The 25000-nt window shown below is 35.1% G+C and overlaps 1 protein-coding gene across 5 annotated transcripts in view; it reads right to left on the bottom strand.

The window, feature by feature from the left end:
* The window catches only part of LOC106870560 (calcitonin receptor), a 283198-nt gene that overhangs the window by 52147 nt on the left and 206051 nt on the right, over nucleotides 1-25000 (bottom strand). For 4 of the 5 annotated variants that reach the window (XM_052967345.2, XM_052967341.2, XM_089352101.1 and 1 more), the window contains one exon: nucleotides 1-76. This exon is cut by the window's left edge and continues 22 nt beyond it. The exons of the other annotated variant lie outside the window; for it this stretch is intronic. In XM_052967345.2, the coding sequence (XP_052823305.1) occupies nucleotides 1-76 (76 nt within the window). The remainder of the gene's footprint in view (nucleotides 77-25000) is intronic. 5 annotated transcript variants of the gene reach the window in all.

Raw genomic sequence — 25000 nt, 5'->3', positions numbered from 1 at the left:
AAATCGGTCCAGGGAAGATTTGACACAGGATGACGAAACCATGTTGCATTGGGTAAGCATTCTTTAAAAGCAAGCCCTATTTTATTTCAGTAGGTAGTGAAAATTGAAAAAAGGGAGAGAGAGAGAGAAAGAAAGAAAAAATTAATTAATAACAACTCAGTGTAAGGAATATTCTTTTAAGAATAAAGAAATGTATTTTATTAAAAATTCACAATATTGGTTTGTATTTTTTTAGAAAAAGTGGTTCCAATTCGAAGTGGAGAAGAATTTTGTGAAATTTGACATACAGAAGAATTTCTAAAGAACTTAAGTTGCATAAAGCGAAATGATACTCAGGATCGTTTATTAAAAGGTAGTTTACCGTGACCTGTAAATTAATGGTACAAAACGTATTTCCCCTCAGATAGATCTATCTGTAATTATCTGGTTTCTAGACTTAAACCCTCAAATTGTTTTACACTACTACATGGTATGCAGTTGCTCCAATTATTTGGGCTAGGTTTATGATCTGATGACAATTTACTTCCTATCTTCTACAAGTGTCAGGATCTCTGAAAATGGTTATAGGCGCCGCCTCCTAAATAGTAGAGTACAGCCTATCGTCGTCACTCACGAACAAGCGTGGCTTGTAATTATGTACCATGCTTTCACTAATTGCTTTTGGTGTTTATGTAGTCGTGAGCATAGACACCTTCTCGACCCCGTCACCTTTGACCCTGTTATACATTCAAGACGTAAAAACTCGAGGGAGAACTAGATCAGCACTTGTCTGGTAACCATTTACAGCTAAATAGTCTGGAGCAACGTGAAACGAAATATCTTGCTCAAGAACACAACGTGCGGTCTTGACCAAGAATTGACCCCTAGACTTTAAGAACATAAATATAATACTCACTCGCTATAAATCCTTAATAAAAAAATAAAAGTAAATAAAATCATCATGATTGAACATATTTACTATTGTAAATTTTCCTGCTTGCAAGAGGAATCAAAATCCCTGAAGCTAAATTCCTGCTGCAACTTTGTCATTGTAAAAACGGCATAAATTTTTAATCAGTAACTGATCTTTAGGTTTTCATTTATTATGATATGTCATCCTCCAACTGTAGGGATGCAAGGAATTTATTTCCGCGAAAGAATCGCACTCGGTAATTTGAAAGATAACGTGTTCACCAGTGCTGTCACTGTGAATCATTAGTAGTTTGATACATAATTTATTCAACAGGAACAATTACAAAATTGGCATTCTTGTAAGATAAATGACAAAGGTTTTCTACCATATGGTATCAAAAACTTGTAACCGAAAAAATTGAATGAATTGTCAGTAATAGTGAAACAACAGTGAAGGCGCATGTCTCAGTGGTTAGAGCGTCGGGCCCACAATCACGAAATAGTGAGTTTGATTCTCTGATCGAGCTGTGTGTTGTGCTCTTGAGCAAGAGACTTTATTTCACGTTACTCCAGTTCACTCAGCTGTAGAAATGAGTTGTGATGTCTCTGGTGCCAAGCTGTATCGACATTTGCGTTTCCCTTGGAAAACATTGGTGGCATAGAGAGGGGATGTTGGTATGCATGAGCAACTGCTGGTCTTCCAAGAACAACTTTGCCCGGAATTGTGCCTCGGAGAACTTTCTAGGTGTAAAACCATGGTCATTCATGACCGAAGGGGGTCTTTACATTGAAGCAACGGAATAAATGGTCAATTTATAATCCTTTCAAATTCTAATTTCAAATCTCTTTGAGGCATATTAATGCTTTTATAAATTTGCTACTGCTAAAATTAATGCCGGGTAGAAATGTTAAATTTTCTTCTACAAAAATGTTTACACAAAAATGTCTATATGTTTACACAAATAAACATGGTAGACATTTTTGGGAGGCATTAATATTAAACAGTTCTTTAAAGATAAACAAACTGCAGGTTATAATTTCTAATCACTCTTTTATATATAAAAGATAGAATTTTTTTTCTAATGAAATTACTGATAAAGAAATCACTAAAACCTTTATACATGAAAAACTATCGTTAATATAAGCATGAGTTTGTTGACTGAAAGTTAACAAAGACTATGAGCTGATAATTTTGTGAATCTAAAAGCCATAGTGTATTTAAGCCCGCCTGTTGTTTGAAAAGTATGCGATTATTCCTGTATATAAGTTGAAGTGCATGTACACACATGCAAACACACACATGCAAGCACACACACATGTACAAATACATTCACTCTCTCTTTGTCATTCACACACACACGCACGCACGCACACGCACGCACACACACATACACACACACACACACACACACACACACACACACACACACACACACATGTACAGGCTAGGCCCAAAGCCACACACCAGTATTAAAACCACACACCATTCAGTATATATATATATTGTGCATTACAATAATAATATGTAAATAAAATGTCAAATGCTTTGGTACGTGACTTTTGGCCCACACTGTATATATGTCTGTCTGTGAGTGTGTGTCTGTGTTGAACAGTAAAATGTACTACTACTACTACTACTACTACCACCACCACCACCACCACCGACAGTTCTCCTTTTTAATGTATTTGGTATCGCTGGATCTTTGATTCAACTTCTGACAAAACGACGTAACTCACCTTAACCAATAGCAGCCCAGTTTCTGGTAGCCATCTTTGATTTCTTGCACCTCTCGTCTTTCCGAGCCCGACGAGCTAGGTTTCTGTGAGAAGCCTGGGGCCGAATCAGACTGTTTTAAATAATAATATGTGTAACTCCTATACCGCCCCGAGCTGGCAGAATCATTATCACAACGGGGAAAATTCTTAACGGCATTTCACCCGTCTTTACGTTCTGCGTTCAAATTCCACTGAAATCGACTTTACTTTTCATCATTTCGGAGTCGATAAAAAAACTACTAGTTGATTACTGAGATATATGTTATCGACTTACTCAACTCATCCGAACTTACTAGCCCTGCTGACTGGAATATAATATCCTCCAGTTGCACTTACTTGCTATATTTGTTCTGCTTTGTTTATGTATATTCAAAAGATCGTTCTGTGAGTTTGGTCGGGTGGCATTTTCCTTTTCTTTTTTGTTTTGTTGTTGTCTATTTTACGAAATTCAAATACGTCACACAGCGATAGAAAGGTACGAAAGAGTAGGTGTGGGATAGAGATCGGCGGTGGTTTAAGGTAAAAGATAAAAAAAAAGAGGTTAGACTAGACAGAAAGTATGAAACTGACAAGCCGTAATTGGAAGCTGTTTAAGAAACGGTCTCTTCACGTAGCCGTTCGACCAATTAGATTATTAACACACACACACAGACGCGCGCGCCGCGCGCACACGCACGCACACACACACGTTTCTTAAACAGCTTCCAATTACGTCTTGTCATGTATATATGTATATATATATATATATACATATATATATATATATATATATATATATATATATATATATATGTATATATATATGTGTATATATATATATATATATATATATATATATATATATATATAAATGGATGAGTGAATTTTTCTTTTACAAAGCTGAATTTAATAACTCTGCCATAGTTAAAGCAGGGTATAAAGAAAAAGTTACCTACATTAATTCTGTGCAATCTCATTCTACATCTACCAATCGAGACATAAAATCTAGTTGTAATAAGAAGTGTGATTTCAATTTTGATATAGACACCAACACAAAACAGAATAAGATTGTTTTACAACATAAGGGAGATAACCGTTATTTAAGCCATTTTTTTCATTCTAAAAGAATACGATGTTATGTAGAGATACTTTCACTTACAATCTGACTGGTGCTAGCAAAACTATTTGGTTTGTTATTCCGTATGGAAGGCAAATTAATCTAATCTTCCTTTACAGTTCCGTGAAGCAGTTAGTAAGAACTTTCCCAAAAATAATGAGAAGATTACATTATTTTACACCATTTATTCCTTTGGAATAATACCATTATTGTCTTCGAAAGATATGTCGGAAGTAAAAGAATTTGAATAACACCTGTGTTTAACTCCATTTATATATATATATATATATATATATATATATATATATATATATATATATATATATATATATATATATACAGTATATGTATGTATGTATTATCAGTTTTCCCATTAGTCTGAGATAAAAACACTTTCAGTAAAAGTCAAAGGACGATTACATTTATATATCATCAAACAATATATCATTAGTTATGGTGTGCGAGTATTGTATGTAACTGATAAGAATGTTACTGTCGGTTATATATATTTAAACTTAATTTGTTAAAATATTTTCGTCGCTTTGAAACTGCGATCTGCTCATTGACAAAATTCCGTGCTACATCGGAATCTAAATGCTGAAGTGAATCTAACGGTTTTTGTGTGTCTTTAAATGGTTTATAAACACTTCCCACGATGCAATTGTTTTTTTTATATATATTACTCAAAGAAATTCCAACTTTGATTTTCACGTTTTATTTACAATCTTATAATGATATAATATAATATAATATAATATAATATAATATAATATAATATAATGAAATGGTAGAATATTGAATGTCCATTCTGATTGAACTAGTACTTTCATACATTAACCTATGCAATCTTCATGTATTAGTGGTGACAGTTATGTTTTACAATTTACAACTGTAGTGAGATATCTAAACTATGTGCCTTAAATACACTTGTATAGGCTTCAGAATGTTAATTTTTGCAAACTGTATAGTGACCAATCAGTGTGTGATTTTACTAAATTAACTTAAGTTGATTGCTGTTTGGTTTAGGCGTCACGGTTTGTTGAACATGTCAAGAGACCTGTATTTTACCCTGGCCAAAGCAGTAATTGTTGGGTTATTTTTAGAAATGCTATAAACAACATTTCCCAGGAATTTTGACACTTCAATTATCATCATCACCATTATCATCTCCTTTATTATCGTTGTCGTTGTTGTTGTTGGTGGTGGTAAGAGTAGCTGTGGTAAATACAACTTTAAACCCCAAAGTAAGATAATTTTTACTGACTTTTCTCTTAACTCAGCTAGTATATTCCTGCTATCGTCATCATGAGCACCTTTAGTATTGTTGTTGTTGCTAGTGGTCGTAGCAGTAGAAAAAGTACCTCTAAGTATTAGTATTATTGTTTATTTAGCTTTTCTCTGATTTTTCTCTCAATTTCATTTGGACTGTGTAGATTGTAGAACGGAAATATAAATATTTTCCGATCACATGTTACTAGAGGTTACCCAAAGGTATCTGACGGACATCTGGGTCTCTAATTTGTTGTTGGTGCACACGCGAACGTTCTGATACTGCATTTCCAGTCTGACCTATATATAGTTCTTCATAATTTGGGCATTTGATGCAGTAAATTAAATTTCTGTTTTTGCAATTGATATTTGCGTTTGTGAATATTTCCCCACTTTTTGTGTTCATATATTGGCCGGTATGTATGAATTGGCATGTGCCACATCGGCTATCATTGCATTTAGATACAGTGAATGATTGGTATTCGTTGCTAAGGTTAAACTGTGCCTTTGTTAATAATTTTTTCAAGTTTTTAGGTTGTCTTTTACTAAGAACCATAGCTCTATTTGTGATTATATCTTTTAATTCATTACTTTGAGCAATGATTGTTAGGTTTGCTTTGGCAATGTTGAAGATATTCTGGTGACATGGGTTGTGTGTCATTATAAATGGTATGACTTGTTCCTGTTTTCCTCTTCTTTGGGTTGTCCTCAGTTGTTGTATGGGTATTTTTATGTATGCCACTTTCTTTAAGTAGAGGCGAGCATTTTTGTTTGAGCAAAAATTCTCTTAGTTCTGTTAGGCGTTTGTTCCTGATATTCGCATTATCTACAATGGTACAAATTCTTCTGGCTAGGCTGTATGGGATGTTGCATTTTGTACGTGGTCGATGGCACGACTTAAAATTCAGGTACTGATGCGTGTCCGTGTGCTTGTAGTATATATCTGTGGTACTGGTGGTGTCCTTTTTAATTACCATTATATGTTGGAATGGTAATTTGGTACTACTCATCTCCTTTGTAAATTGCTCCTGTTTACGCGAACTCTGTAATGAGATATTTAGAACAACAACTCTACCAAGAACTAGAGGAAAACTATAACACTGAATTTAGAAATTATATTGAAAAGGCAGGAAAGAGATACCTTGACGATTGCTTTATAATCTGGACATAATCTCTAAATACTCTGGAAGAATTCAATATCCTCCTGAACAACCTACACCCATCTCTCCAATTTAGTATATTATACACGTTACTTTATTTGCGATTCTTACTAAAAAATAGTTGTTTAAATAGCACTCAAACACACCAGCGTGCTTATAGGAAAAGGTGCACACAGAGACAAACAAAAAAATCAAACACTTAAAATTTAGTATCTAAAACTTTTGCATGCCCAACCATTGATATAGTGAAAAACTGCTTCCCAATTTCCAAGTACGACAGCAGCTTGCTAGGAGGTGGATCAACTTACTGCCATTCATTGGCTGATGAGAGCAGACATATCTAATGTTAGTTTCGAAGACACTAGTTGGTTAGATGACACATTATCAATAAATTGCGGAGGTATACTGAGAATCAGGAGATCATCTATTTTGCACTGCCATCGTGTATTTTATCGATATGCTAAAACAGTATTGGTTTAGGGGTGTCATTTATACTGACGTCGAAAAAGAAGCATCAAAATTGGAATGAGACATTTGTTGAAACACATATGAAGTTTGGGCTCGCAGACGTACAAAATGACAATGATATTGTATATTTGGTTGGTTCCAGAGAAGAACCGCGTTGATCAACGATGTCTTCCACGTTGGTGACACACATCGCGTGAGTACGGATATATGACAAATATTAAAGTCTAGGTAGTAATAAGACTGAACCAAAAGAATATTATAGGGTGTCTTATATTTTAACACGTGAATATACGATGATAAATGTTATTATTTTTCTCGAGTGTCATATATGACTGTGTAAGTTTTATTAGATGAATTGATGATCCGTGCATCGTTTAAATGGTTCACTTCATAATTTGTATTAAGTCACAACTATTTTATATAACTTTCTGCATCAATTCATGATATACGACAATGTACACACAACATATATGCAAATACATATATGTACATATATTTACATATAACAATGTATATATAATAACAAACTAAATTACTGCATTCGCGCACGAATCTATTTTTCTGAGGGTGTGTGTGTGGATGTTTAAATTCTTTCACTATATTGGTTATTAGATTTGCATAATTGTTCTTAAACAAATGTTGTCTACTATAATCTACAAAGTGGGCCTTCCGCCTCCGCTGGAACCAAAGAATACACTGTAGCAAGTGCAAGCATAGTGTAAATAATTTTAACAAGCGAACGACATGAAGTAGTATTTTATTGTAAACGAACTTTTTCGACGTGTAACTTATGAAACACACGCACGCACGCACACACACACACACACACACACACACACACACACACACACACACACACACACACACTCTCTCTCTCTCTCTCTTTCTCTGATATATATGTACATCAGTAAACATTAAGAGCTATGAGAAATTGGATCTATCGTATTTATTATGTATTCAGTATGATTCCAGTTAGACGTGAAGTATTTCATTGAATTACGTTTTGTCGGAAGTGTAATCGATCGTACTGAATAAATATAGCTGATTTTAAATGTTTCAGCTGTAGGTTTATGAAATATAAGAAATTTGAGATTGGTTTTCTAACTTATTTGATTAAGTCAAATCCATCAGCAAGAAATTACTTTCATATCATCATCATCATCATCGTCATCGTTAGTATTAGTCTTATTATTATTGTTGCTATTATTGTTATTGTTATTATTATTATTATTATTATTATTATTATTATTATTATTATTATTATTATTATTATTATTATTATTATTATTATTATTATTATTATGTTGTTGTTTTTTTCTTCTTTCTTCAAATTTTCTCCCATTTCTCGCCGAGTGTTTTCCGTACACCTAGGGCAGAGAAACTCGTTGTATGCGTTCCCAATTTACACACGCAAATTCACAGGTAAAACATGTATTTACAAAAAATAAAAGAAAATAAAAATTCATGAATGGATGTTGTTTTCACAGCGATAATACTCTTCTTAGTACATGAGTCGTTCCAGTTAGCACGATTTTTTGCACTTCCTTATTACAGTCACAGCTTCAGGATGGTGTTTATGGTGTCACAGCTTCAGGATGGTGTTTATACCATTTGTCAGCAGTTTTGATTTTATAATGCTGACATATTCTCCAGTGTAAATACTGGCCAACTCTGTCATGTCTTGCTTTATATTCTACAGGTGCTAAGACTCTACACCCTGAGATTAGGTGGTCTATAGTTTCAATCGCATCATTACAAAATCGGCATTTTGGGTCAGCTCCATTTTTTATCACATTGGCTTGGTAGTTCCGGGTTAATAAGCTTTGGTCTTGAGCAGCCAATATGAAACCTTCACTCTCTGCTTTTAGCCCTGAACTGCGTAACCACTGATGCGTGCGTTTCTGGTCGACATCAGCTTGTTTGCTACGAGCCACATACTTGCCATGCAGAGGTTTCTGTTCCCATCTGCTAGCTAATTTTTCATGTGCTTTTGTCTTTGCAATTAATTTTATTTTCTTTGCAGCAGCAGTTGGCGCATTTCCTTCAACCTGATCAAGCTGGTGGGTATCTAAGAGTTCGGTAGCGAATTTTTTGCTCTCTTTCAGAATAGAGTGAAGTTTTTTCGGTCTTTCATATTTTTCAACAAGTTTCAGCATCCAATCGTTGGTTGTTTCAAGGTATTTGGCCAGTCCTATTGTGGTGGTTTTGTACGTAAGTTCAAGCTGGATCAAGCCTCGACCTCCCTGAGATCTGGGAAGGTAAAGACGATCCACGTCTGCCTTTGGATGGTGCATCTTATTACAAGTCAGTAGTTTGCGGATTTTTCTATCAATTTTGACTATTTAACTGGTATTCCAGTTAAGCACATTGAAGCTATAAAGAACAACTGGGACTGCTAAGGAATTTATGGCTAACGCCTTATTATAAGCATTCAGCTCAGACTTCAGAACTGCTCGAACTCTTCTATAACATTCCTTCCTAACCTTCTCTTTCATGCTTGCATGCTGGATACCAGAGCCTTCATTTATTCCTAGGTATTTATAGGTTTGTTCCTGCTCAAGTTCTTTTATTACTGTTTCGACATCTAATTCTATTGAACTTGACTTTACTAGTTTCCCTTTCTTAAAAGTGGCTTTGGCACAGTTTTCAAGGCCAAACTCCATCCCGATATCATCACTGAATCCTTTCACAGTATGTAATAGTCCCTGAAGCTCTTCATCATCTTTGCCATATAGCTTTAAATCATCCATATAAAATAGATGGCTTATTTTCTTGTTGTCAATTTTGTAGCTATACCCTGTTCTATTCAGTTCACTTGAGAGTGGTATCAGTGCTATGCAGAAAATTAGTGGTGAGAGCGAGTCACCCTGGAAAATGCCACAGTTTATGCTAATATAGTTTGAGTGCAATACTCCATTAGAATGATATAATTGCAGCTTCGTGTTCCATAGTGACATATTATACTTTAAAAAATCTGAAATCACAGGAGAAATTTTGAAAATGTCCAGCGATTTCAGAATCCACGCATGTGGTATGCTGTCAAAGGCTTTTTTATAATCAATCCATGAAGAGCTGAGATTTCTGCGCTTGTTATGGCAGTTCTCAAGGATCATGCGATTAATTAAGAGCTGATCTTTGCATCCGTATGAGCCTCGTCTGCATCCTTTTTGTTCAGTGGGAAAGAGGTTATTCTCTTCCATAAACGTATATGTTTTCTCCACTAGAATAGATGTCAAAATCTTATAAGTAGTAGACAAACATGTTATAGGCCGGTAGTTTTTTGGGTATTTGGTTTCGTTATTTTTCGGGAGAAGGTAAGTAATACCTTTTGCCATCCAAGGGGGAGTTCTTTCTGGGTCTTTCATAATACTATTAAATAGTATTACTAACATTTTGTGTGCGGACGAGAGTGATGAGAGCCAGAAATTTGGTACTCTGTCAGTACCAGGGGATTTCCACTTATGAGCCTTCGTTAATGCCCTCCTTAGGTCGGCGATTGAGATGTCTTCCCATACCTGTTCTTGTAGATTTTTGTAGGCATCTTGGGTGCGTTTGATCCAGTCTGCATTTTCATTGTATGGTTTCTCATCACTCCAGATCCCTTTCCAAAAGTTTTCAACTTCTTCCATTAGGGGTGGATTTTCAATGGTTATTTTTTCTTTCCCTATTTCCCTGTAAAATGATTTGGCATTGGATTTGAACATCTTATTTTGCCTGTAGAATCTGATTCTCTTCTCAAATTTGCGTATTCTCTGAGCCTTCGCTTGAACTTTTTGTTTAAGTGTTTCATTCGCTGACATTAGTTCTTCTCTTGTTGAGAGTCCATATTTTCTCACGATCTTCCTGCTTTTTCTTGATCTTATATCATTTCCAGAGATTAGCTCAGTTAATATTGATATTTCCCTTCGCAACGATTCAATCTCAGTTTCAATTCTACTCCTCCAGTTTGATTTTCTTTTCGAATTTGGTATTGTTGACTTTTTGGGTGTTAAACAGCGTCTTTCGATTACCTTAGCAACAGAATAAATAATTTAATTTAATTTATTAAGATCGGGTTTTAGTTGTTGTATGATCTCTTGTGTAACACAGTTGCCAATTTTTATTTGCGTTTTATGTTGATGTGCATTTGGCAGTTTATGGAGTGGTTCCCTATCATTCATATTTGTATGCCCTACAAATGCAAGCTCATTCAGAACTTCCTGCTTCATTTCAGTGATAGATTTTCTGTGTTGTTCGGCAAATATGTGGTCTTCAAATTCTGTTTCGACATCATTTTCCTGGCTGTTTTCCCTAGGGTCATTATATTCTCCTTTTTCTTCGGGCTCTTGAGTGGTTTCGGCAGATGGTCGCCTTTCAGTCAATGCTTGTGGTCCAGCGTTCCTTTCCTCTGCTTCATTATTTATTTCCTGACTTATATTTAGGTCATTCTCTACCGCTCTTTTAATAGAGGTCAATTCTGCATCTGTGAGTCTGGTATTTCTGAGGATATCTCTTCTAACATTTGCTAATCTGTTTTCATCCAGGTTTGGTCTGCTAGCTGGATTCCGGCTCCTCCAAATTCTGTAGGAGTTTGCGGTGTGTTTCTCTTGGGTTGGCCTACTTAATGCAAAGTAATAAGCGTAAATTACTTCTTTATATTCTTCCCGGTTCCATTTAATTCTTTTACATTTTTGATTTTGTGGTCGTTGTGGTGGTGAACTTTGGATGCTTAATTTGGGACAAACCCCGTCTAAGTGACCTTCCAGGTTCGTATTCGGGGAAGATATTCTGCCATTTGAAAATTTTTCGTCGTCAGGCTGACAGATTCCTGACAGGCGCGCTTCCATTATAACCATTGGACAAGCGATTTGGTGTACTGTTTTATTTTTTAAATTTTTTATATATATATATTTTTTTTGTGGTTAAAAAAATATATTATTATTATTATTATTATTATTATTATTATTATTATTATTATTATTATTATTATTATTATTGTTATTATTAATATTATTAATATTATTATCATTGTGTGAGAGAGCAGTGCATGCCCTCAAAGTGACACTTGAGTACAAATATACGAAGCCCAATATATCCATCATGACTAACCGTCTGATTAGGGTACACCAGACACATGCATCACGACCATATCTGTGCGACTATGGTAATTTCCTACCAATGAGGAGGCATGATTTTTGTCTGAAGTCTTTCAGTATGATGTCTGGCCTATTTGCGTCTATCTTTCTGTCAGTTTGAATGGTGAAGTTCCAGAGGAGTGCAATGTGATCATTTTCAAGTACTGGGGGTGGTTTGTGTTCCCACCAGTTTTTATCATGAGGCAAGTCCAGGTTTTTGCATATTACCCAGTGAATATATTGTGCAGCTCTATCATGCCTGTTGAGATACTCTGTAGGCGCAAGCAGACTGCACATGGAGACAACATGATCGATGGTCTCATTTTGTTGTTGGCATATACGACATAATGGGGAGCTGCCGTTCTTTAATATGTTGGCCTGGTAGTTCTTTGTAGGTAGGCATTGATCTTAGGCTGCTATGATAAACCCCTCTGTTTCTGATTTCAAGCCAGAGGTCATTAACCATTGGTGGGTAAGGGCTTTGTCAATATCTGCATTATTCGCTCTCTTTGGGTATTTGCCATTGAGAGGTTTTCCATGCCATTTGTCAGTCATAATATCTAAGGCAGCAATTTTTGCACGGGTTTTCAAGCGCTTAGCTTTTTCTGCAGGTGTTTCTAGTTCGTCTAATTCTTGAATTTGTTGCAATTGGAATTCACTTAGATAGTCCTTTGCCTGTTTTGTTACTGAGTAAGATGCTTTCTTGCTTTCATGTTTTAAGACAAGTTTTAGCATCCAGTCCTCAGAGTTTTTCAGATAGGTGTCTAGGCCAATTGTGGCTACCTTCATTGATAATGCCAGCTGTAGAAGTCCTCGGCCTCCCTCTTTTCTTGGTAGATAAAGACGTTCTATATCTGCCTTAGGGTGGTGCATTCTATGCATTGTCAACAGTTTTCGTATTTTTCTGTCAACATTACATATTTCAGTAATTGACCAGTTAACGATATTGAAACTGTAAGTCACGACTGGTATGGCTAGAGCATTGATCGCTTCGATCCTGTTTCTCGCGTTCAGCTTTGTCTTCAGTATTGCTCTCACCCTGCAATAACATTCTCTTCTGATCCTTTCCCTCATCACTGAGTGCTTGATATTGTCCCCTTCAATTACCCCTAGGTATTTGTAGCTCTCCGCTGGTTCTAACTCTTTTATGACATTTTGCTGGTCAAGGTTCACATTAGATGTATTTGTCATTTTTCCTTTGATAAAGGTAGCTTTTTCACATTTATCAAGGCCAAATTGCATCCTGATGTCATCACTGAATTGTTTAACAATCGCTAGTAGGCCTTTGAGTTGTTGGTCATTTTTTGCAAAGAGCTTTAAATCATCCATGTAAATGAGATGATTTATATTTTTATCAAATATTTTATAACCATACTGTGCATCATTGAGCAATTGTGAGAGCGGTATTAGGGCTAGACAGAAGAGGAGTGGTGATAGTGAGTCACCCTGGAAAATGCCACATGAAATTCTTACATCTCCAGCATTTAGAGATTCATTGTCATTGTTCAACATCAGTGTGGTTCTCCATGATCTCATACTTACAGATAAAAAGTTTCGCAGAATAGGAGCTATTTTATACATTTCCAGACATTTCCTAATCCAGCTATGTGGTAGGCTATCAAAGGCCTTTTTATAGTCTATCCAGGCTATTGACAAGTTTTTGTGTCGCTTGTGACAATCTTCTAAGATCATCTTATTGATGAGTAGCTGATCTTTACAACCATAAGATCCACGTTTACATCCCTTTTGCTCATTAGGAAATACACTATAGGTGTACTCGGTTAGGACAGATGTTAGCGTCTTATACATTGTTGTTAAGCAGGTTATGGGGCGATCATTTTTTGGTTGGTTTGTTTCCTCATTTTTTGGAAGCAGGAATGTTAAACCATTAACTAGCCAAGAGGGCATCAAACTAGGATTTTGCAAAACATCGTTGTAAAGTTTTGTTAGCAGTTCATGGCTTTCTGGGAAGGCATTCAACCAGAAGTTAGGAATTTTATCCTTTCCTGGAGACTTCCATTTCCTTGACCTCCTGAGAGCAGATCTTATATCTTCTACCTTGACCCCCTCCCACTTTTGCTCCTCTAAGGAGCCTAGGTCTGTAGATATTCTATCAATCCAAGGGGCCTTTTCATTGTGTGTTTTATCTTCTGCCCAGATTTTATTCCAAAATTCTTGCACTTCTTCTTTTGATGGGACAGACTTTATTGTTACTGGTGTTTTCCCTATCTTCCTGTAGAAATTGTTCGGGTTATTTTTGAACATGTTATTATCTCGGAAGAATCTAACACGCTTTTCATACCTTGCTATGCGGGCAGCTTTAGCACATACCTTTTGCTTGATGGTTTCTATGGTGGCATCAATGTCAACTATGGTTTTCATATTATATTTTTTCTTTAGTTTATGGGTCTTTGTAGGTTTGATACTCTTGTCAAATTTAAGGTTTTTCAAACATTCTATGTCGGATCTAAGCAGCTTAATTTGGTGTTGAATGCGTTCTTGCCAAGAAGCTCGTCATGCCTCAATGATAACATATTATTATTATTATTATTATTATTATTATTATTATTATTATTATTATTATTATTATTATTGTTGTTGTTGTTGTTGTTGTTGTTGTTATTATTATTATTATTTACTTTTAAAAAGGTTGCATGATGATTTGAAATAAATTAAAATTTCCATTGACTTATTCAGCATATCTGTTTCTAAATTACCTTTGTTTATGCATTTCATAATACTCCTAACTTATTACTGGATCAAATTTATGACGGATTTTCTTATAAAATCTACACAGAAGAAGTATGTGACAATGTACTTGAGATTCCATAGCTCTAAACATTGATACAAACAATCCCATGGCATTAAGCTTAGTGGACAGAAAGGAGAATATCTATCTAAAGAGATTTTTATTGAATTCTATTAGTGAACCGAGAAGGAAGAGTGTACTCAATGCTACGTATTGGACCAGTCCATAAATAATGTGGTTTTTCAATTGCATGAATTAAAAGTCGGAGAGGGACGGGATAAATTACCTGCATCAACTTGATTTAAAAGCAGGTAGTAATTTTACCCTGTACTTATTTTTAGTGCAAGTTTTGAAGAGTGCAGATCTATTTTAACAGTTATTTTTTTCAAAGCTAAAATGGAAGTGACAAAGGAGCATATTCGGCATAATTTACTTTATGAGTTCAATAAAGGCAACAACACAACAGAAAAAGCGTGGAATATTAATGCAATGTATGGGGATCGGACAATAAGCGTAAGCCAGTGGTAACGGTGGTTCCAAGAATTCCGAGCCCGAAACTCTAGCCTAGAAGACGAGCCTCGTCCTGGAAGATCTGTAGAGCTCGACGAGGATGTCCTGCAAACCCTGGTGGAATAAAATTCCAGTGAGTAACTAGCGGAGAAGCTTGGATTTGGTCATTCAACCATTCATCGACACCTGCGTGCCATCGGAAAAGCCAGCAAATTGAATCAATAGGTTCATCACAAACTTTCCGAGTCTAATCGCGCGCAGAGAGTGAATGTCTGCTCTTCTTTGCTGCCATGTCTCACGAATGAACATTTTTTAGACCGAATAGTGACTGGTGATGAGAAATGGGTTCTCTGTAAAGATGTCAATGGGTAGGGAAAGGAAAAACATCGGCACCCCAGGCTAAAGAAAGTCTTCACTCACGTAAGGTATTGTTATCTGTTTGGTGGGATATGAAAGGTTTAGTCTACGTTGAACTTTTAAACCCCAACCAAACGATAACAAAGGAGATCTACTGCGAGCAGCTTGAGAAGCTTAAGTCAGCACTAGAAGAAAATCGACCATCTCTGGTTTCAAGACGAAAGGTTTTCTTCCATCAGGATAATGCTCGGCCACATACAGCGAGGATGATATTCCAAAGGCTGGAGCAGTTTGAATGGGAAACGATGCCCCACCGTCCATATACGCCGGACATTGCCCCATCTAATTATAATTTATTCCACACTCTTCAAAATCATTTGGACAGAAAAAATACGATTTCTCTAGACGAGATCAGAATAGTACTGGAGGAATTTTTGAAGAGGAGCCTTGTAAGTCTGCCAGATAGATGGAAGAGCATTGCAGAAAATATAGGAGAATATATTTTAAATTAAAAATGAACACATAACTAAACTTGTGTGTATGTCTGTCTGTACACACACACACACACACACACACACACACACACACACACACACACACACACACGTATATATATTCTCTCCTTGTTTCTTTCTGTGTTCCTTTCTGTGGAAGGTCGTAGGCTCGAAACGTTAAAGACTCCTTCAATTCCCGAGCGTTATACAAATACATCTGTTTGGTTTCTACACCACATATATTCGTCTGTTGTTTTTTTGTGAATTCTCCCTATATATATATATATATATATATATATATATATATATATATATATATATATATATATATATATATATATACATACATACATATACATACACAGGCTGTATGGTAAGAAGCTTGCTTCCCAACCATATGGTTCCGGGTTCAGTCCCACTGCGTGGCACCTTGAGCACATATTTTCTACTATAACCTTGGGCCAGCTAAAGCCGTGTGAGTGATTTGGTAGACGGAAAACGAAAGAATCCCGTCGTATATATTTATGTGTGCGTGTCTGTGTCTGTTTCCCCACCATCGCTTGACAACTGATGTTGGTGTGTTTATGTCATCGAAACTTAGAGGTTCGGCAAAAATGAACGATGGAATAAGTACTAGGCTAACAAAGAATAAGTCCTTAGTCGATTTGTTCGGCTTAAGGTGGTATTCCAGCATGGCCACAGTCAAATGAGTGAAACAAGTAAAAGAAAAAGAATAAATGCATGCATACACACAGGAGGATTTTGTGTCATGTGTTTGCACATGTTCATAAACAAAAAAACACATACCGTGTATGCAAACTAAGCAGAGTGTTTACCCATATATTCATGCACATACAAATACCATACACATATGTACTAACCGCCTTGGGCACTCGATAGTTTTGACTATAGAGGTATGGGACACGCATATGTGAGAAGCTATAGGCACTGTCTGCAATAACGGACGTGTATTATACAGTGAAAACCATCCTGACAACACATGCTACCGGCCACACAATCCACACAACAACGCGATACGTGTAGGTTTTTGTGGCTTAACCCTGCACGCCCAGGTAAATAGTGTTAGGAGAGCAAATGGACGACCCATGCCAATGCGTACGAGAAGCATCTACCAAAGCAGTATCATCCGAACGTGTTGAGGCACTTTTTCGAGACTCACTAATTCGTATGACAACTGCTTGTTAACGAAACGTGAAGCAACTCCATGCTAACAAACAACACCTGTGCATAGACCTGTGCATAGACCTGTGCGTAGATATCAGGTATAAAAAGAAGATATAGCTTGAATACCACCTTGGCTTTGAGTAAAATCAATAAAAGCTAAAGAAAATACTGAAGGTCGTTGGGTGTTGCATATAGTTGGAGATAAAAGATATCATTATACTGACTTGACTTCTCAGACTTTAATTCGGAGTGACCTTCTCCTAGAGACACTGTTTTCACAACAATTAAAATCATACATCTAGCAATCAGTTTCAGTGGTCAAAGAGTGAACTCGTTTATTATTTCGTGCATTTTTATGTCCTCCCGCACTGCAGCCTGATAATCAATGACGAACTGACGACCTTTTTCTTGGCACACCCATTCACTCCACAAGTTTTTATTAACCTTCTTCACCAAACTAGCCTGGTGGTGGTACGAGTTTTGTTGTCGATAATCCAAGAGCAGACACTGTTGCAAAAATCCTAGAGAAGACATTGCTAAATCCATTTACAATTTCTTCTATATATTCAAATTAGAGTCTAATAGTATCTGTTCTCAGAATTTCATTACAGAAACGGTAAACCAAATTAATATAATTTAATTTGTGTCATCAATATACAAATATAAAAATAAGAAACGTTGATAAATTCCTATGATCTACAATTAAGAGAATATTGAAATTAACTAACACAGTTATCAAAGTAAGTGAGATGAGATCTAACACTATTGATAAAGAAAACAGCAGAAAATGTGATAAAAATGACGTAACGAACACATCAGAATATCGTTACTTATGGGAGCAGTGTAAACACAAAACAACAATAAAAATGGGAAAAAATTCTCTGTGTGGACCTAATTAAATAACAAATTATTTAAAATTCACCTTATAATATAGTAATAAAAGTAAAAGAGTAAAGAGAAAGTATTAAGTGTAATGTTATATTACTGCAATGAAGTCCCAGCAGAATTATGATAATTTAATTTTAGAAAATAACAAAAAAAGTATAATTACATAGAAAAAATATAAAGAATAAGATACAAAGCTAATAAGACCTATAAACTGCGAAAGGATGAAAAATATATATTTGCGGAAAGTAGCACAGGGAAAAATTTAACAAGTAGATTAAGACATAACTATATCAGCATCGGTATATAATACTAGGTGTATTAGTAGGTGTATCAACAAACTATTATTCGATAGTCAGATACAAAGTACGTGGAACATGATAGAAATATAATATCCAATACATACATACAGACTTGACCCAAGGTATAGGTAAGCGTCATCAACACAAACTATATGCAGTAAGTGGAAAAGAGGAAAAAAGAAAATTCAGTAACATCAAAATGATGAAGGCTCAGATGAAAATATTAATCTTTAAGCTTTAAATCATGAAAGACCAGATGAATATTTTAATCTTTAAATATCTTTAATATTAAAATATTAATCTTTAAACCTAATTGTTGAAAGACAGAGGCGTTTATAACCATTAGAGAATATGTTGATAGTATATAAGAGATCAAAGTAGTATAAATTCGAAAAAATAATTTTATCCACCTTATAATAAAGGAATGTTTTAAGAAATTTGTGGCTGCATAATATAATTTTCTTGGACTTTTGTTGTGTGAAAAGTTCATGAAGAAAGAACTTTGCTTCAACCGTGCACAGGCTCCATTCTTTTAATATATTACTCGTGTTTGAGGATCTTTTCCTTTTGATGGGCAGCTCGATTAATTAATTTTCTTTAACTAAGCAGTTTGAAACTTCGTATACAGGTAGAATGTGTCATATAGAACATCATTTACTCTTAGCGTTGTTGTGAAAAGTTTCTATTTTCGAAGTTATTTCGTGTTAAAGTTGTCGTATTTCGGTAATTTCAACCAATCAATGACGTGTATTCAGCTGAATAAAATTACTGCTGTAGTTTGTCAACAACAATTATCGGCGGTGTATATTTCGTTTGTCATTGTTATTTATGACATCGTTCGTACGTTTGTACTGGTTTTAGCTTTAGGGTTTTAGGGTTAGGGTTTTAGTGTTAGGGTTAGGGTTAGTGTTTTAGGGTTAGGGTTTGGATTTTTGAGTTAGGGTTAAGGTTACGGAAAAAAGTGAAAAATGAAGAAATTGGAGGGGGAGGGCAAAAATGGCAATTTTTCCGAATCTCCGTATCCGAAAAGCTGGGTTTTTGGCTAAATAAATAAATAAAAACAATAATTTGCGAGAAAATAGGGTGGGGTGGGGGGACGGAAAGAAGTCTTTCCGAAAATAGTAGCTGAAAACAAGCAAAAAACCTAAAAGCAGTAGAAACGCACGAACGATTATGGTGGTGTCATGTAGTAAACGTGCTTCAGATACACTCGTTTATTCATACAATCGTAACTGAGAGGAAATATGTCATAGATAACACTGACAAACGAAATATACACCGCCGATAGTTGTTGTTGACAAACTAAAGCAGTAATTTTATTCAGCTGAATACACGTCATTGATTGGTTGAAATTACCGAAATATGAAAACTTTAACACGAAATAACTTCGAAAATAGAAACTTTTCTCAACAATGCTAAGAGTAAAAGTTGTTCTATATGACACATTCTATCAGTGTACGAATTTTCAAAGTATTTAGCTAAAGAAAATCAATTAATCGAGCTTCCCATCAAAAGGAGAAGATCCGTGTTTGACACTTTTAAAATATTTCAGAGCAAAAATATTTTTGTTCTTTAATTTCCATTTAGGTAGTGAATTAGCATATTAGCCAATTTCGGCACATTTTCTAACTTTTTGATTATTTTATTATCTATATAATACTAAATTGAAAGTCCGTTATTCTAACTTTTAGAGTAAACTACGCAGCGTCACGATAAAATGGTCTGGCCCATGTAATCTAAGATCATGCATGAAAAGAACGTGCTATATGCATAGATAAATACATACATAAAAAGACTCATATCAAACTCTCTCTCTCTCTCTCTCACCCCCCCACACGCGTACATACACACACACACACATTCACACGCAATAGCAAACGTGCACAAAACATAAGAAAAGATATACACAAGCACATAGAAATATTCACAAGATATGTAATATGAAATATATACGATCGTAACTAATACTAACTGAAAGTTAACATAAATGATTGGTGTATTCTAAATGTGTTTGTATTATTTTCTTCCTCTAGAGAAAAATTTACTTCACAAAAATATTTTCAGCTGCATTAAAGTTTTTTCCTACTAAATGTAGACAGCTCCAACAACAATAAATGTTTTTACAAGATGAGCAGTTATTACAAATATTATACATCCTAAGCCTCCGTATATATATATATATATATATATATATATATATATATATATATATATATATATAAATATGTATATATATATTGAGAGAGAGAGAGAGAGAGAGAGAGAGTGAGAGAGAGAGAGAGAGAGAGAGAGCGATAGAGAAAGAAAAGTGAGACATATTTATATATCTATCTTTGTATATATGCATACGTATGTGTGTACATATACATACACACATATACACATATATACACACATATGTATATATATAGAGAGTAAAGAACAAGTAAAAAGTTCACAATCAGCATTTTTAACTGGACAGTAGAAAGACGGGAAAGAGTTTATTACACACACACACACATGTATATATATATATATTTACATATATGTATTTATGTCTCTTTCCGTATTCATTTATGAAAATAAGATTCATTGAAAATATATTTATGGATGTATATTCTAACGTATATGTAGACATACATGCACATATACAGGAGGTTCGGGATAAATTTGAGATTTATTATGCCTGCTTTTCTTCAGGAATAACTTCATGTATTGGTGAACAGTAAACAGCGTTGGAGAACATCAGAAATAAGGCTGTAGTTGGATTAAAGTTAGCTGACTAGCTAACTTTCTCTCTCAATATACTGGCTAAAGTTAGCTGATTGGGACCCATCTGAATAATGGAAAAGATTTATCAATATCATGATAATTAGCGCTGGGTTTCAAAATGCAGACATCATGACTGTTGGTCTGTGAACATTGCAAAGACTTTATAAGACGTGACATGGACAGCTGCAATGGAGACTACGAAGCCATGACCAGCAGGAGGAAAGGGACAAATTTTGACAACCAAGGCCAAGAAGAACAGCCTGAAAAGGCAAAGAAGCGCCTGTACAAACTGTGGTATCCTGCTGAGCTGGGTATGATCTGGTTTTTCTCAGATGAAAAGAATTTCTCCCAGTATCAGTTGTGCAACACCCAGGACAGCAGATGGCTTGCTTACAATTCATGTGATGTTCCACGTATTATGAAAACCAGGTTTCTCCAAACCTTGGATGAATCTCCAGTGAGGATGACATCATGCTATTTCACATCTCTGAACAGGGCTTAAGATTCAATTTAGATGGTTACATAAAACTGCTGGGGTCAGTGAAAAACCCTGACTGGAGTGGGTTGCTCTTGGAAGACCATATGCGTGGCATCAGGACTTGGTTTCTTGTCATACCTTCACAAAGTGTCAGAAGTGGTTGTCGGAGAATTCCTACGGCTTTTAATTCCTACGATTGTAATCCCATAGATTACTATTTGTGGTAGCGCGTCAAGAATGACATCAACCGCTCTACTTACGACTCTAAGGCCGAGCTGGTATCCAAAATCAAGGAGGTGTACGAAGATCTTCCCAGGGACACAGTGAAGAACGCATTGCCAGGTTCTGGAGCCGTCTTGAGGCAGTGGTGGAAGCTGAGGGCTGCTACTTTGAGCAAACAGTTATCTCACAGCCATAATCTAATTGGCATTTTTTGGTTTTTAAAATACTTTTATTTTTGGATGGAATATGTTTTCTTTTCCTTTTCATGCAACTAGCCCGAACACATTGTATATACATACATACATACATACACACATATTGGGTAGGAAAATTAGAGAAATTTTCTACCAGTGGCTAGCATGCATAAAATAGTCAATAGACAACATATTCATATAAAATTAGAGTACATTTTACATAAAAGAGATGACCTTAACAGGACACCTCTTTTGTGTATAAATGTACATTAATTATATATATATATATATATATATATATATATATATATATATATATATATATATATATATATATGTAATTCTTAAACAAAAATATTATTGACAATGACTTCGACTGCGTTCGACGATAGCTTAGCTGGCTGAAACTTCGACACACTGTCAATGATATTCTTATTTGAAAATAATAAATTTGTATTCTACAAAAGTATAGAGTAATCCATCAGGTTTATGCAATTTTGTTTTTCTTGTAACTGAACATAAGGCAGCGAGTTGGCAGCATTATTTGCACGCTGGGCAAAATGTTTAGTCACATTTCGCACGTTTTTACGTTCTGAGTTCGAATTCTACCGAGTTCGACTGTGCTTTGCATTCTTTCTGGGTCGATAAAATAAGTACCAGTTGGGCACGGAGAGGAGGAGGTCGATGAAATTGCTGTTCTTGTGCAGAAATTTGAAACCAATATGCATGTATATATTATGTATGTACATACATACAGCCATAAATATTTCTTTATATAAAGTCCACGAGCAGGCGGAATCATTAGTCCACCGGGGAAATGCTTAGCGGCATTTCGTCCGCCTTTACGATCTCCGTTCAAATTCCACCAAGGTTAACTTTACCTTTCATACTTCGGGATCGATAAAATGAGCCAGTTGATCACTGGAGTCGATGTAATCGACTTACCTCCTCCCTTGAAATCACTGGCCTTGGGCCAAAATTTGAAACAAATATTTCTTTATATTTCTAATTTTTAAACGTTGTGGCACATATGAAGTGAGAAGAAGAGAAAAAGAAACGATTTTATTGAGGAAATTCATACCAATTTTGAAAGAACCGTAATGTTAATCTAAACTTGGTTAAAATTTAGATTCAATTTAAATTTGACTCGAGAATAACAATATACTAAAAATTAAATCATGTAATAGCTAACTTTCTTTAATTACTCAAGAGTATTCTTGAATAAATTTGTAACTAAACGGCTCACGATTCCAGTACTCCGAGTTACGAATACACGTTTCCGATCATTTAACTGCTAATCCGAACTTGTTTTCCTTTGAAATATCTGTTAATTTATATTACATATTAAAATAAGGCAGCAAGCCGGCAGAATTGATAGAACGCCGAGCCAAATGCTTAGCGGCATTTCGTCTGTCTTTAAGTTCTGAGTTCAAATTCTGCGGCTGTCGACTTTGCTTTTCATCCTTCCGGGGTCGATAGAATAAATTCCAGTTGAATACTGGGGTTGATGTAATCAACTTATCCCCTCCACCGAAATTGTTGTTCTTGTGTCAAAATTTGAAATCGATATTGCATATTGAAATATTTTAAGAAAGTTTCATAGAAAACACAAATCTTTGTGCTCATTAAAAAAAAGAAAAAGAAAATCTGTGAGTGACTTGTGCAAAGCTGTTCAAGCTCACATTTCTCTCCAAAAGTTCTTAAACTTTATAGAAACTAAATCACTGCAATAATTTTCTTCATGAAATTGCGTTGTTGTTTAAGTAATATTTTAAAGTAATATTTGTAAAACAGTGTGAGTGCATTTGTGTGTGAGTGCGTGTGTGTGTGTATGGAATATGTTAATTTAAAAATGTTCAATATGTATTTCCTGCATCTTTATTAATGATTTTCTATAGAGCTTCTTTTTTTTTTTACTTTCATTTTCAATTGCTTTTCTTAATGTAGTTCTTATTCTTACATTCGTTTTTCTAGCAATATTCATTAAGTGCACTTAGCCTCATTTTGCACTGTGTTTTTATTTTTACTTTTATGTATTCGAACTAGGTATTCATTAAATTTACGTAGATTCGAGTTTTGAAGTCATGCTCGGCATGTTTTTATTTGTCTCGTAATATTTTTTAATTATTTTTTTCTTTATTTTGTACAGACAACTGACGCAAAGAAGATTAATACAGGAGGACATTTTGTCGACAAATTGTAGACTTTTTAAGTGAGATTTGATACTTCACTTTTAATATGAATATTGTCCGTTGTCTTCTGTATCTTCTCATACTTTGATTACAGATAACAATAAATTTAGGTTGTTTGATTATTTTGGCAAAATTTATCTTCTTTATTTTCCATTAGTTTCTAGGACTGATAAGAATGTTAATCAAATAATTTCATTCTCTGAATTCAATTAAAAATTTACGTACAGACGAGTTTCATAATAATCTACTTAGACATTCGTTTGACTATTGTGTATCTTCTATTTTTATCACTTCCAAGTAAAATATTTTTATTTGTTTGTATATTTTATTTGTTTATATTTAAAAAAAAAAGGAAAAACTCTGTTGTTGCTTTATAATATCGATGCATATGTAAATGCTGTTGGCTTCCAATATCTGTTTATTTCACGCTTGTGATGAGACAGTATGTAATCAAACGGTTGCGTTCCTGACAGATCAGGATAGATCTATATAGCCAATAGTGTATATAATAGTGGATTGAAGACACTTTGTCTTCATATACAATATCTCCCTGAGCAGAGAACGAAGGATCGTACAGACTACATTAAAATACTTGTTTGGATTTCACTTCCCGAGAGCTGTCTTTAATTGTCTCCGGAGAAACTGATTGTAATCCAATATAAGAAACGGGTGTAACTAAATTGGATAGATTGATTTGTGCACATAATGCCCTATCACAAACTCTATGCTGAGACCACCTTCGGTCATGACTGACCATGTGATTACATGTAGAAAGTTACCCTCCCAAGCACAAGTCCGGGCAAGGTTGTTTATGGAAGACCAGCAGTCGCCCATGCATACCGGCCTCCCCTCTCCACGCCACCGATGTTATCCAAGGGAAAGGCAAAGGCCGATACAGCTTGGCATC

The sequence above is a fragment of the Octopus bimaculoides genome, chromosome 1 (genome assembly GCF_046866305.1).
Source record: "Octopus bimaculoides isolate indiv1 chromosome 1, ASM4686630v1, whole genome shotgun sequence".
NCBI classification, from domain to species: Eukaryota; Metazoa; Mollusca; class Cephalopoda; order Octopoda; family Octopodidae; genus Octopus; species Octopus bimaculoides.
Note: the sequence above shows the minus strand (reverse complement) of the source record. Positions and strands in the feature narration are given on the sequence as shown.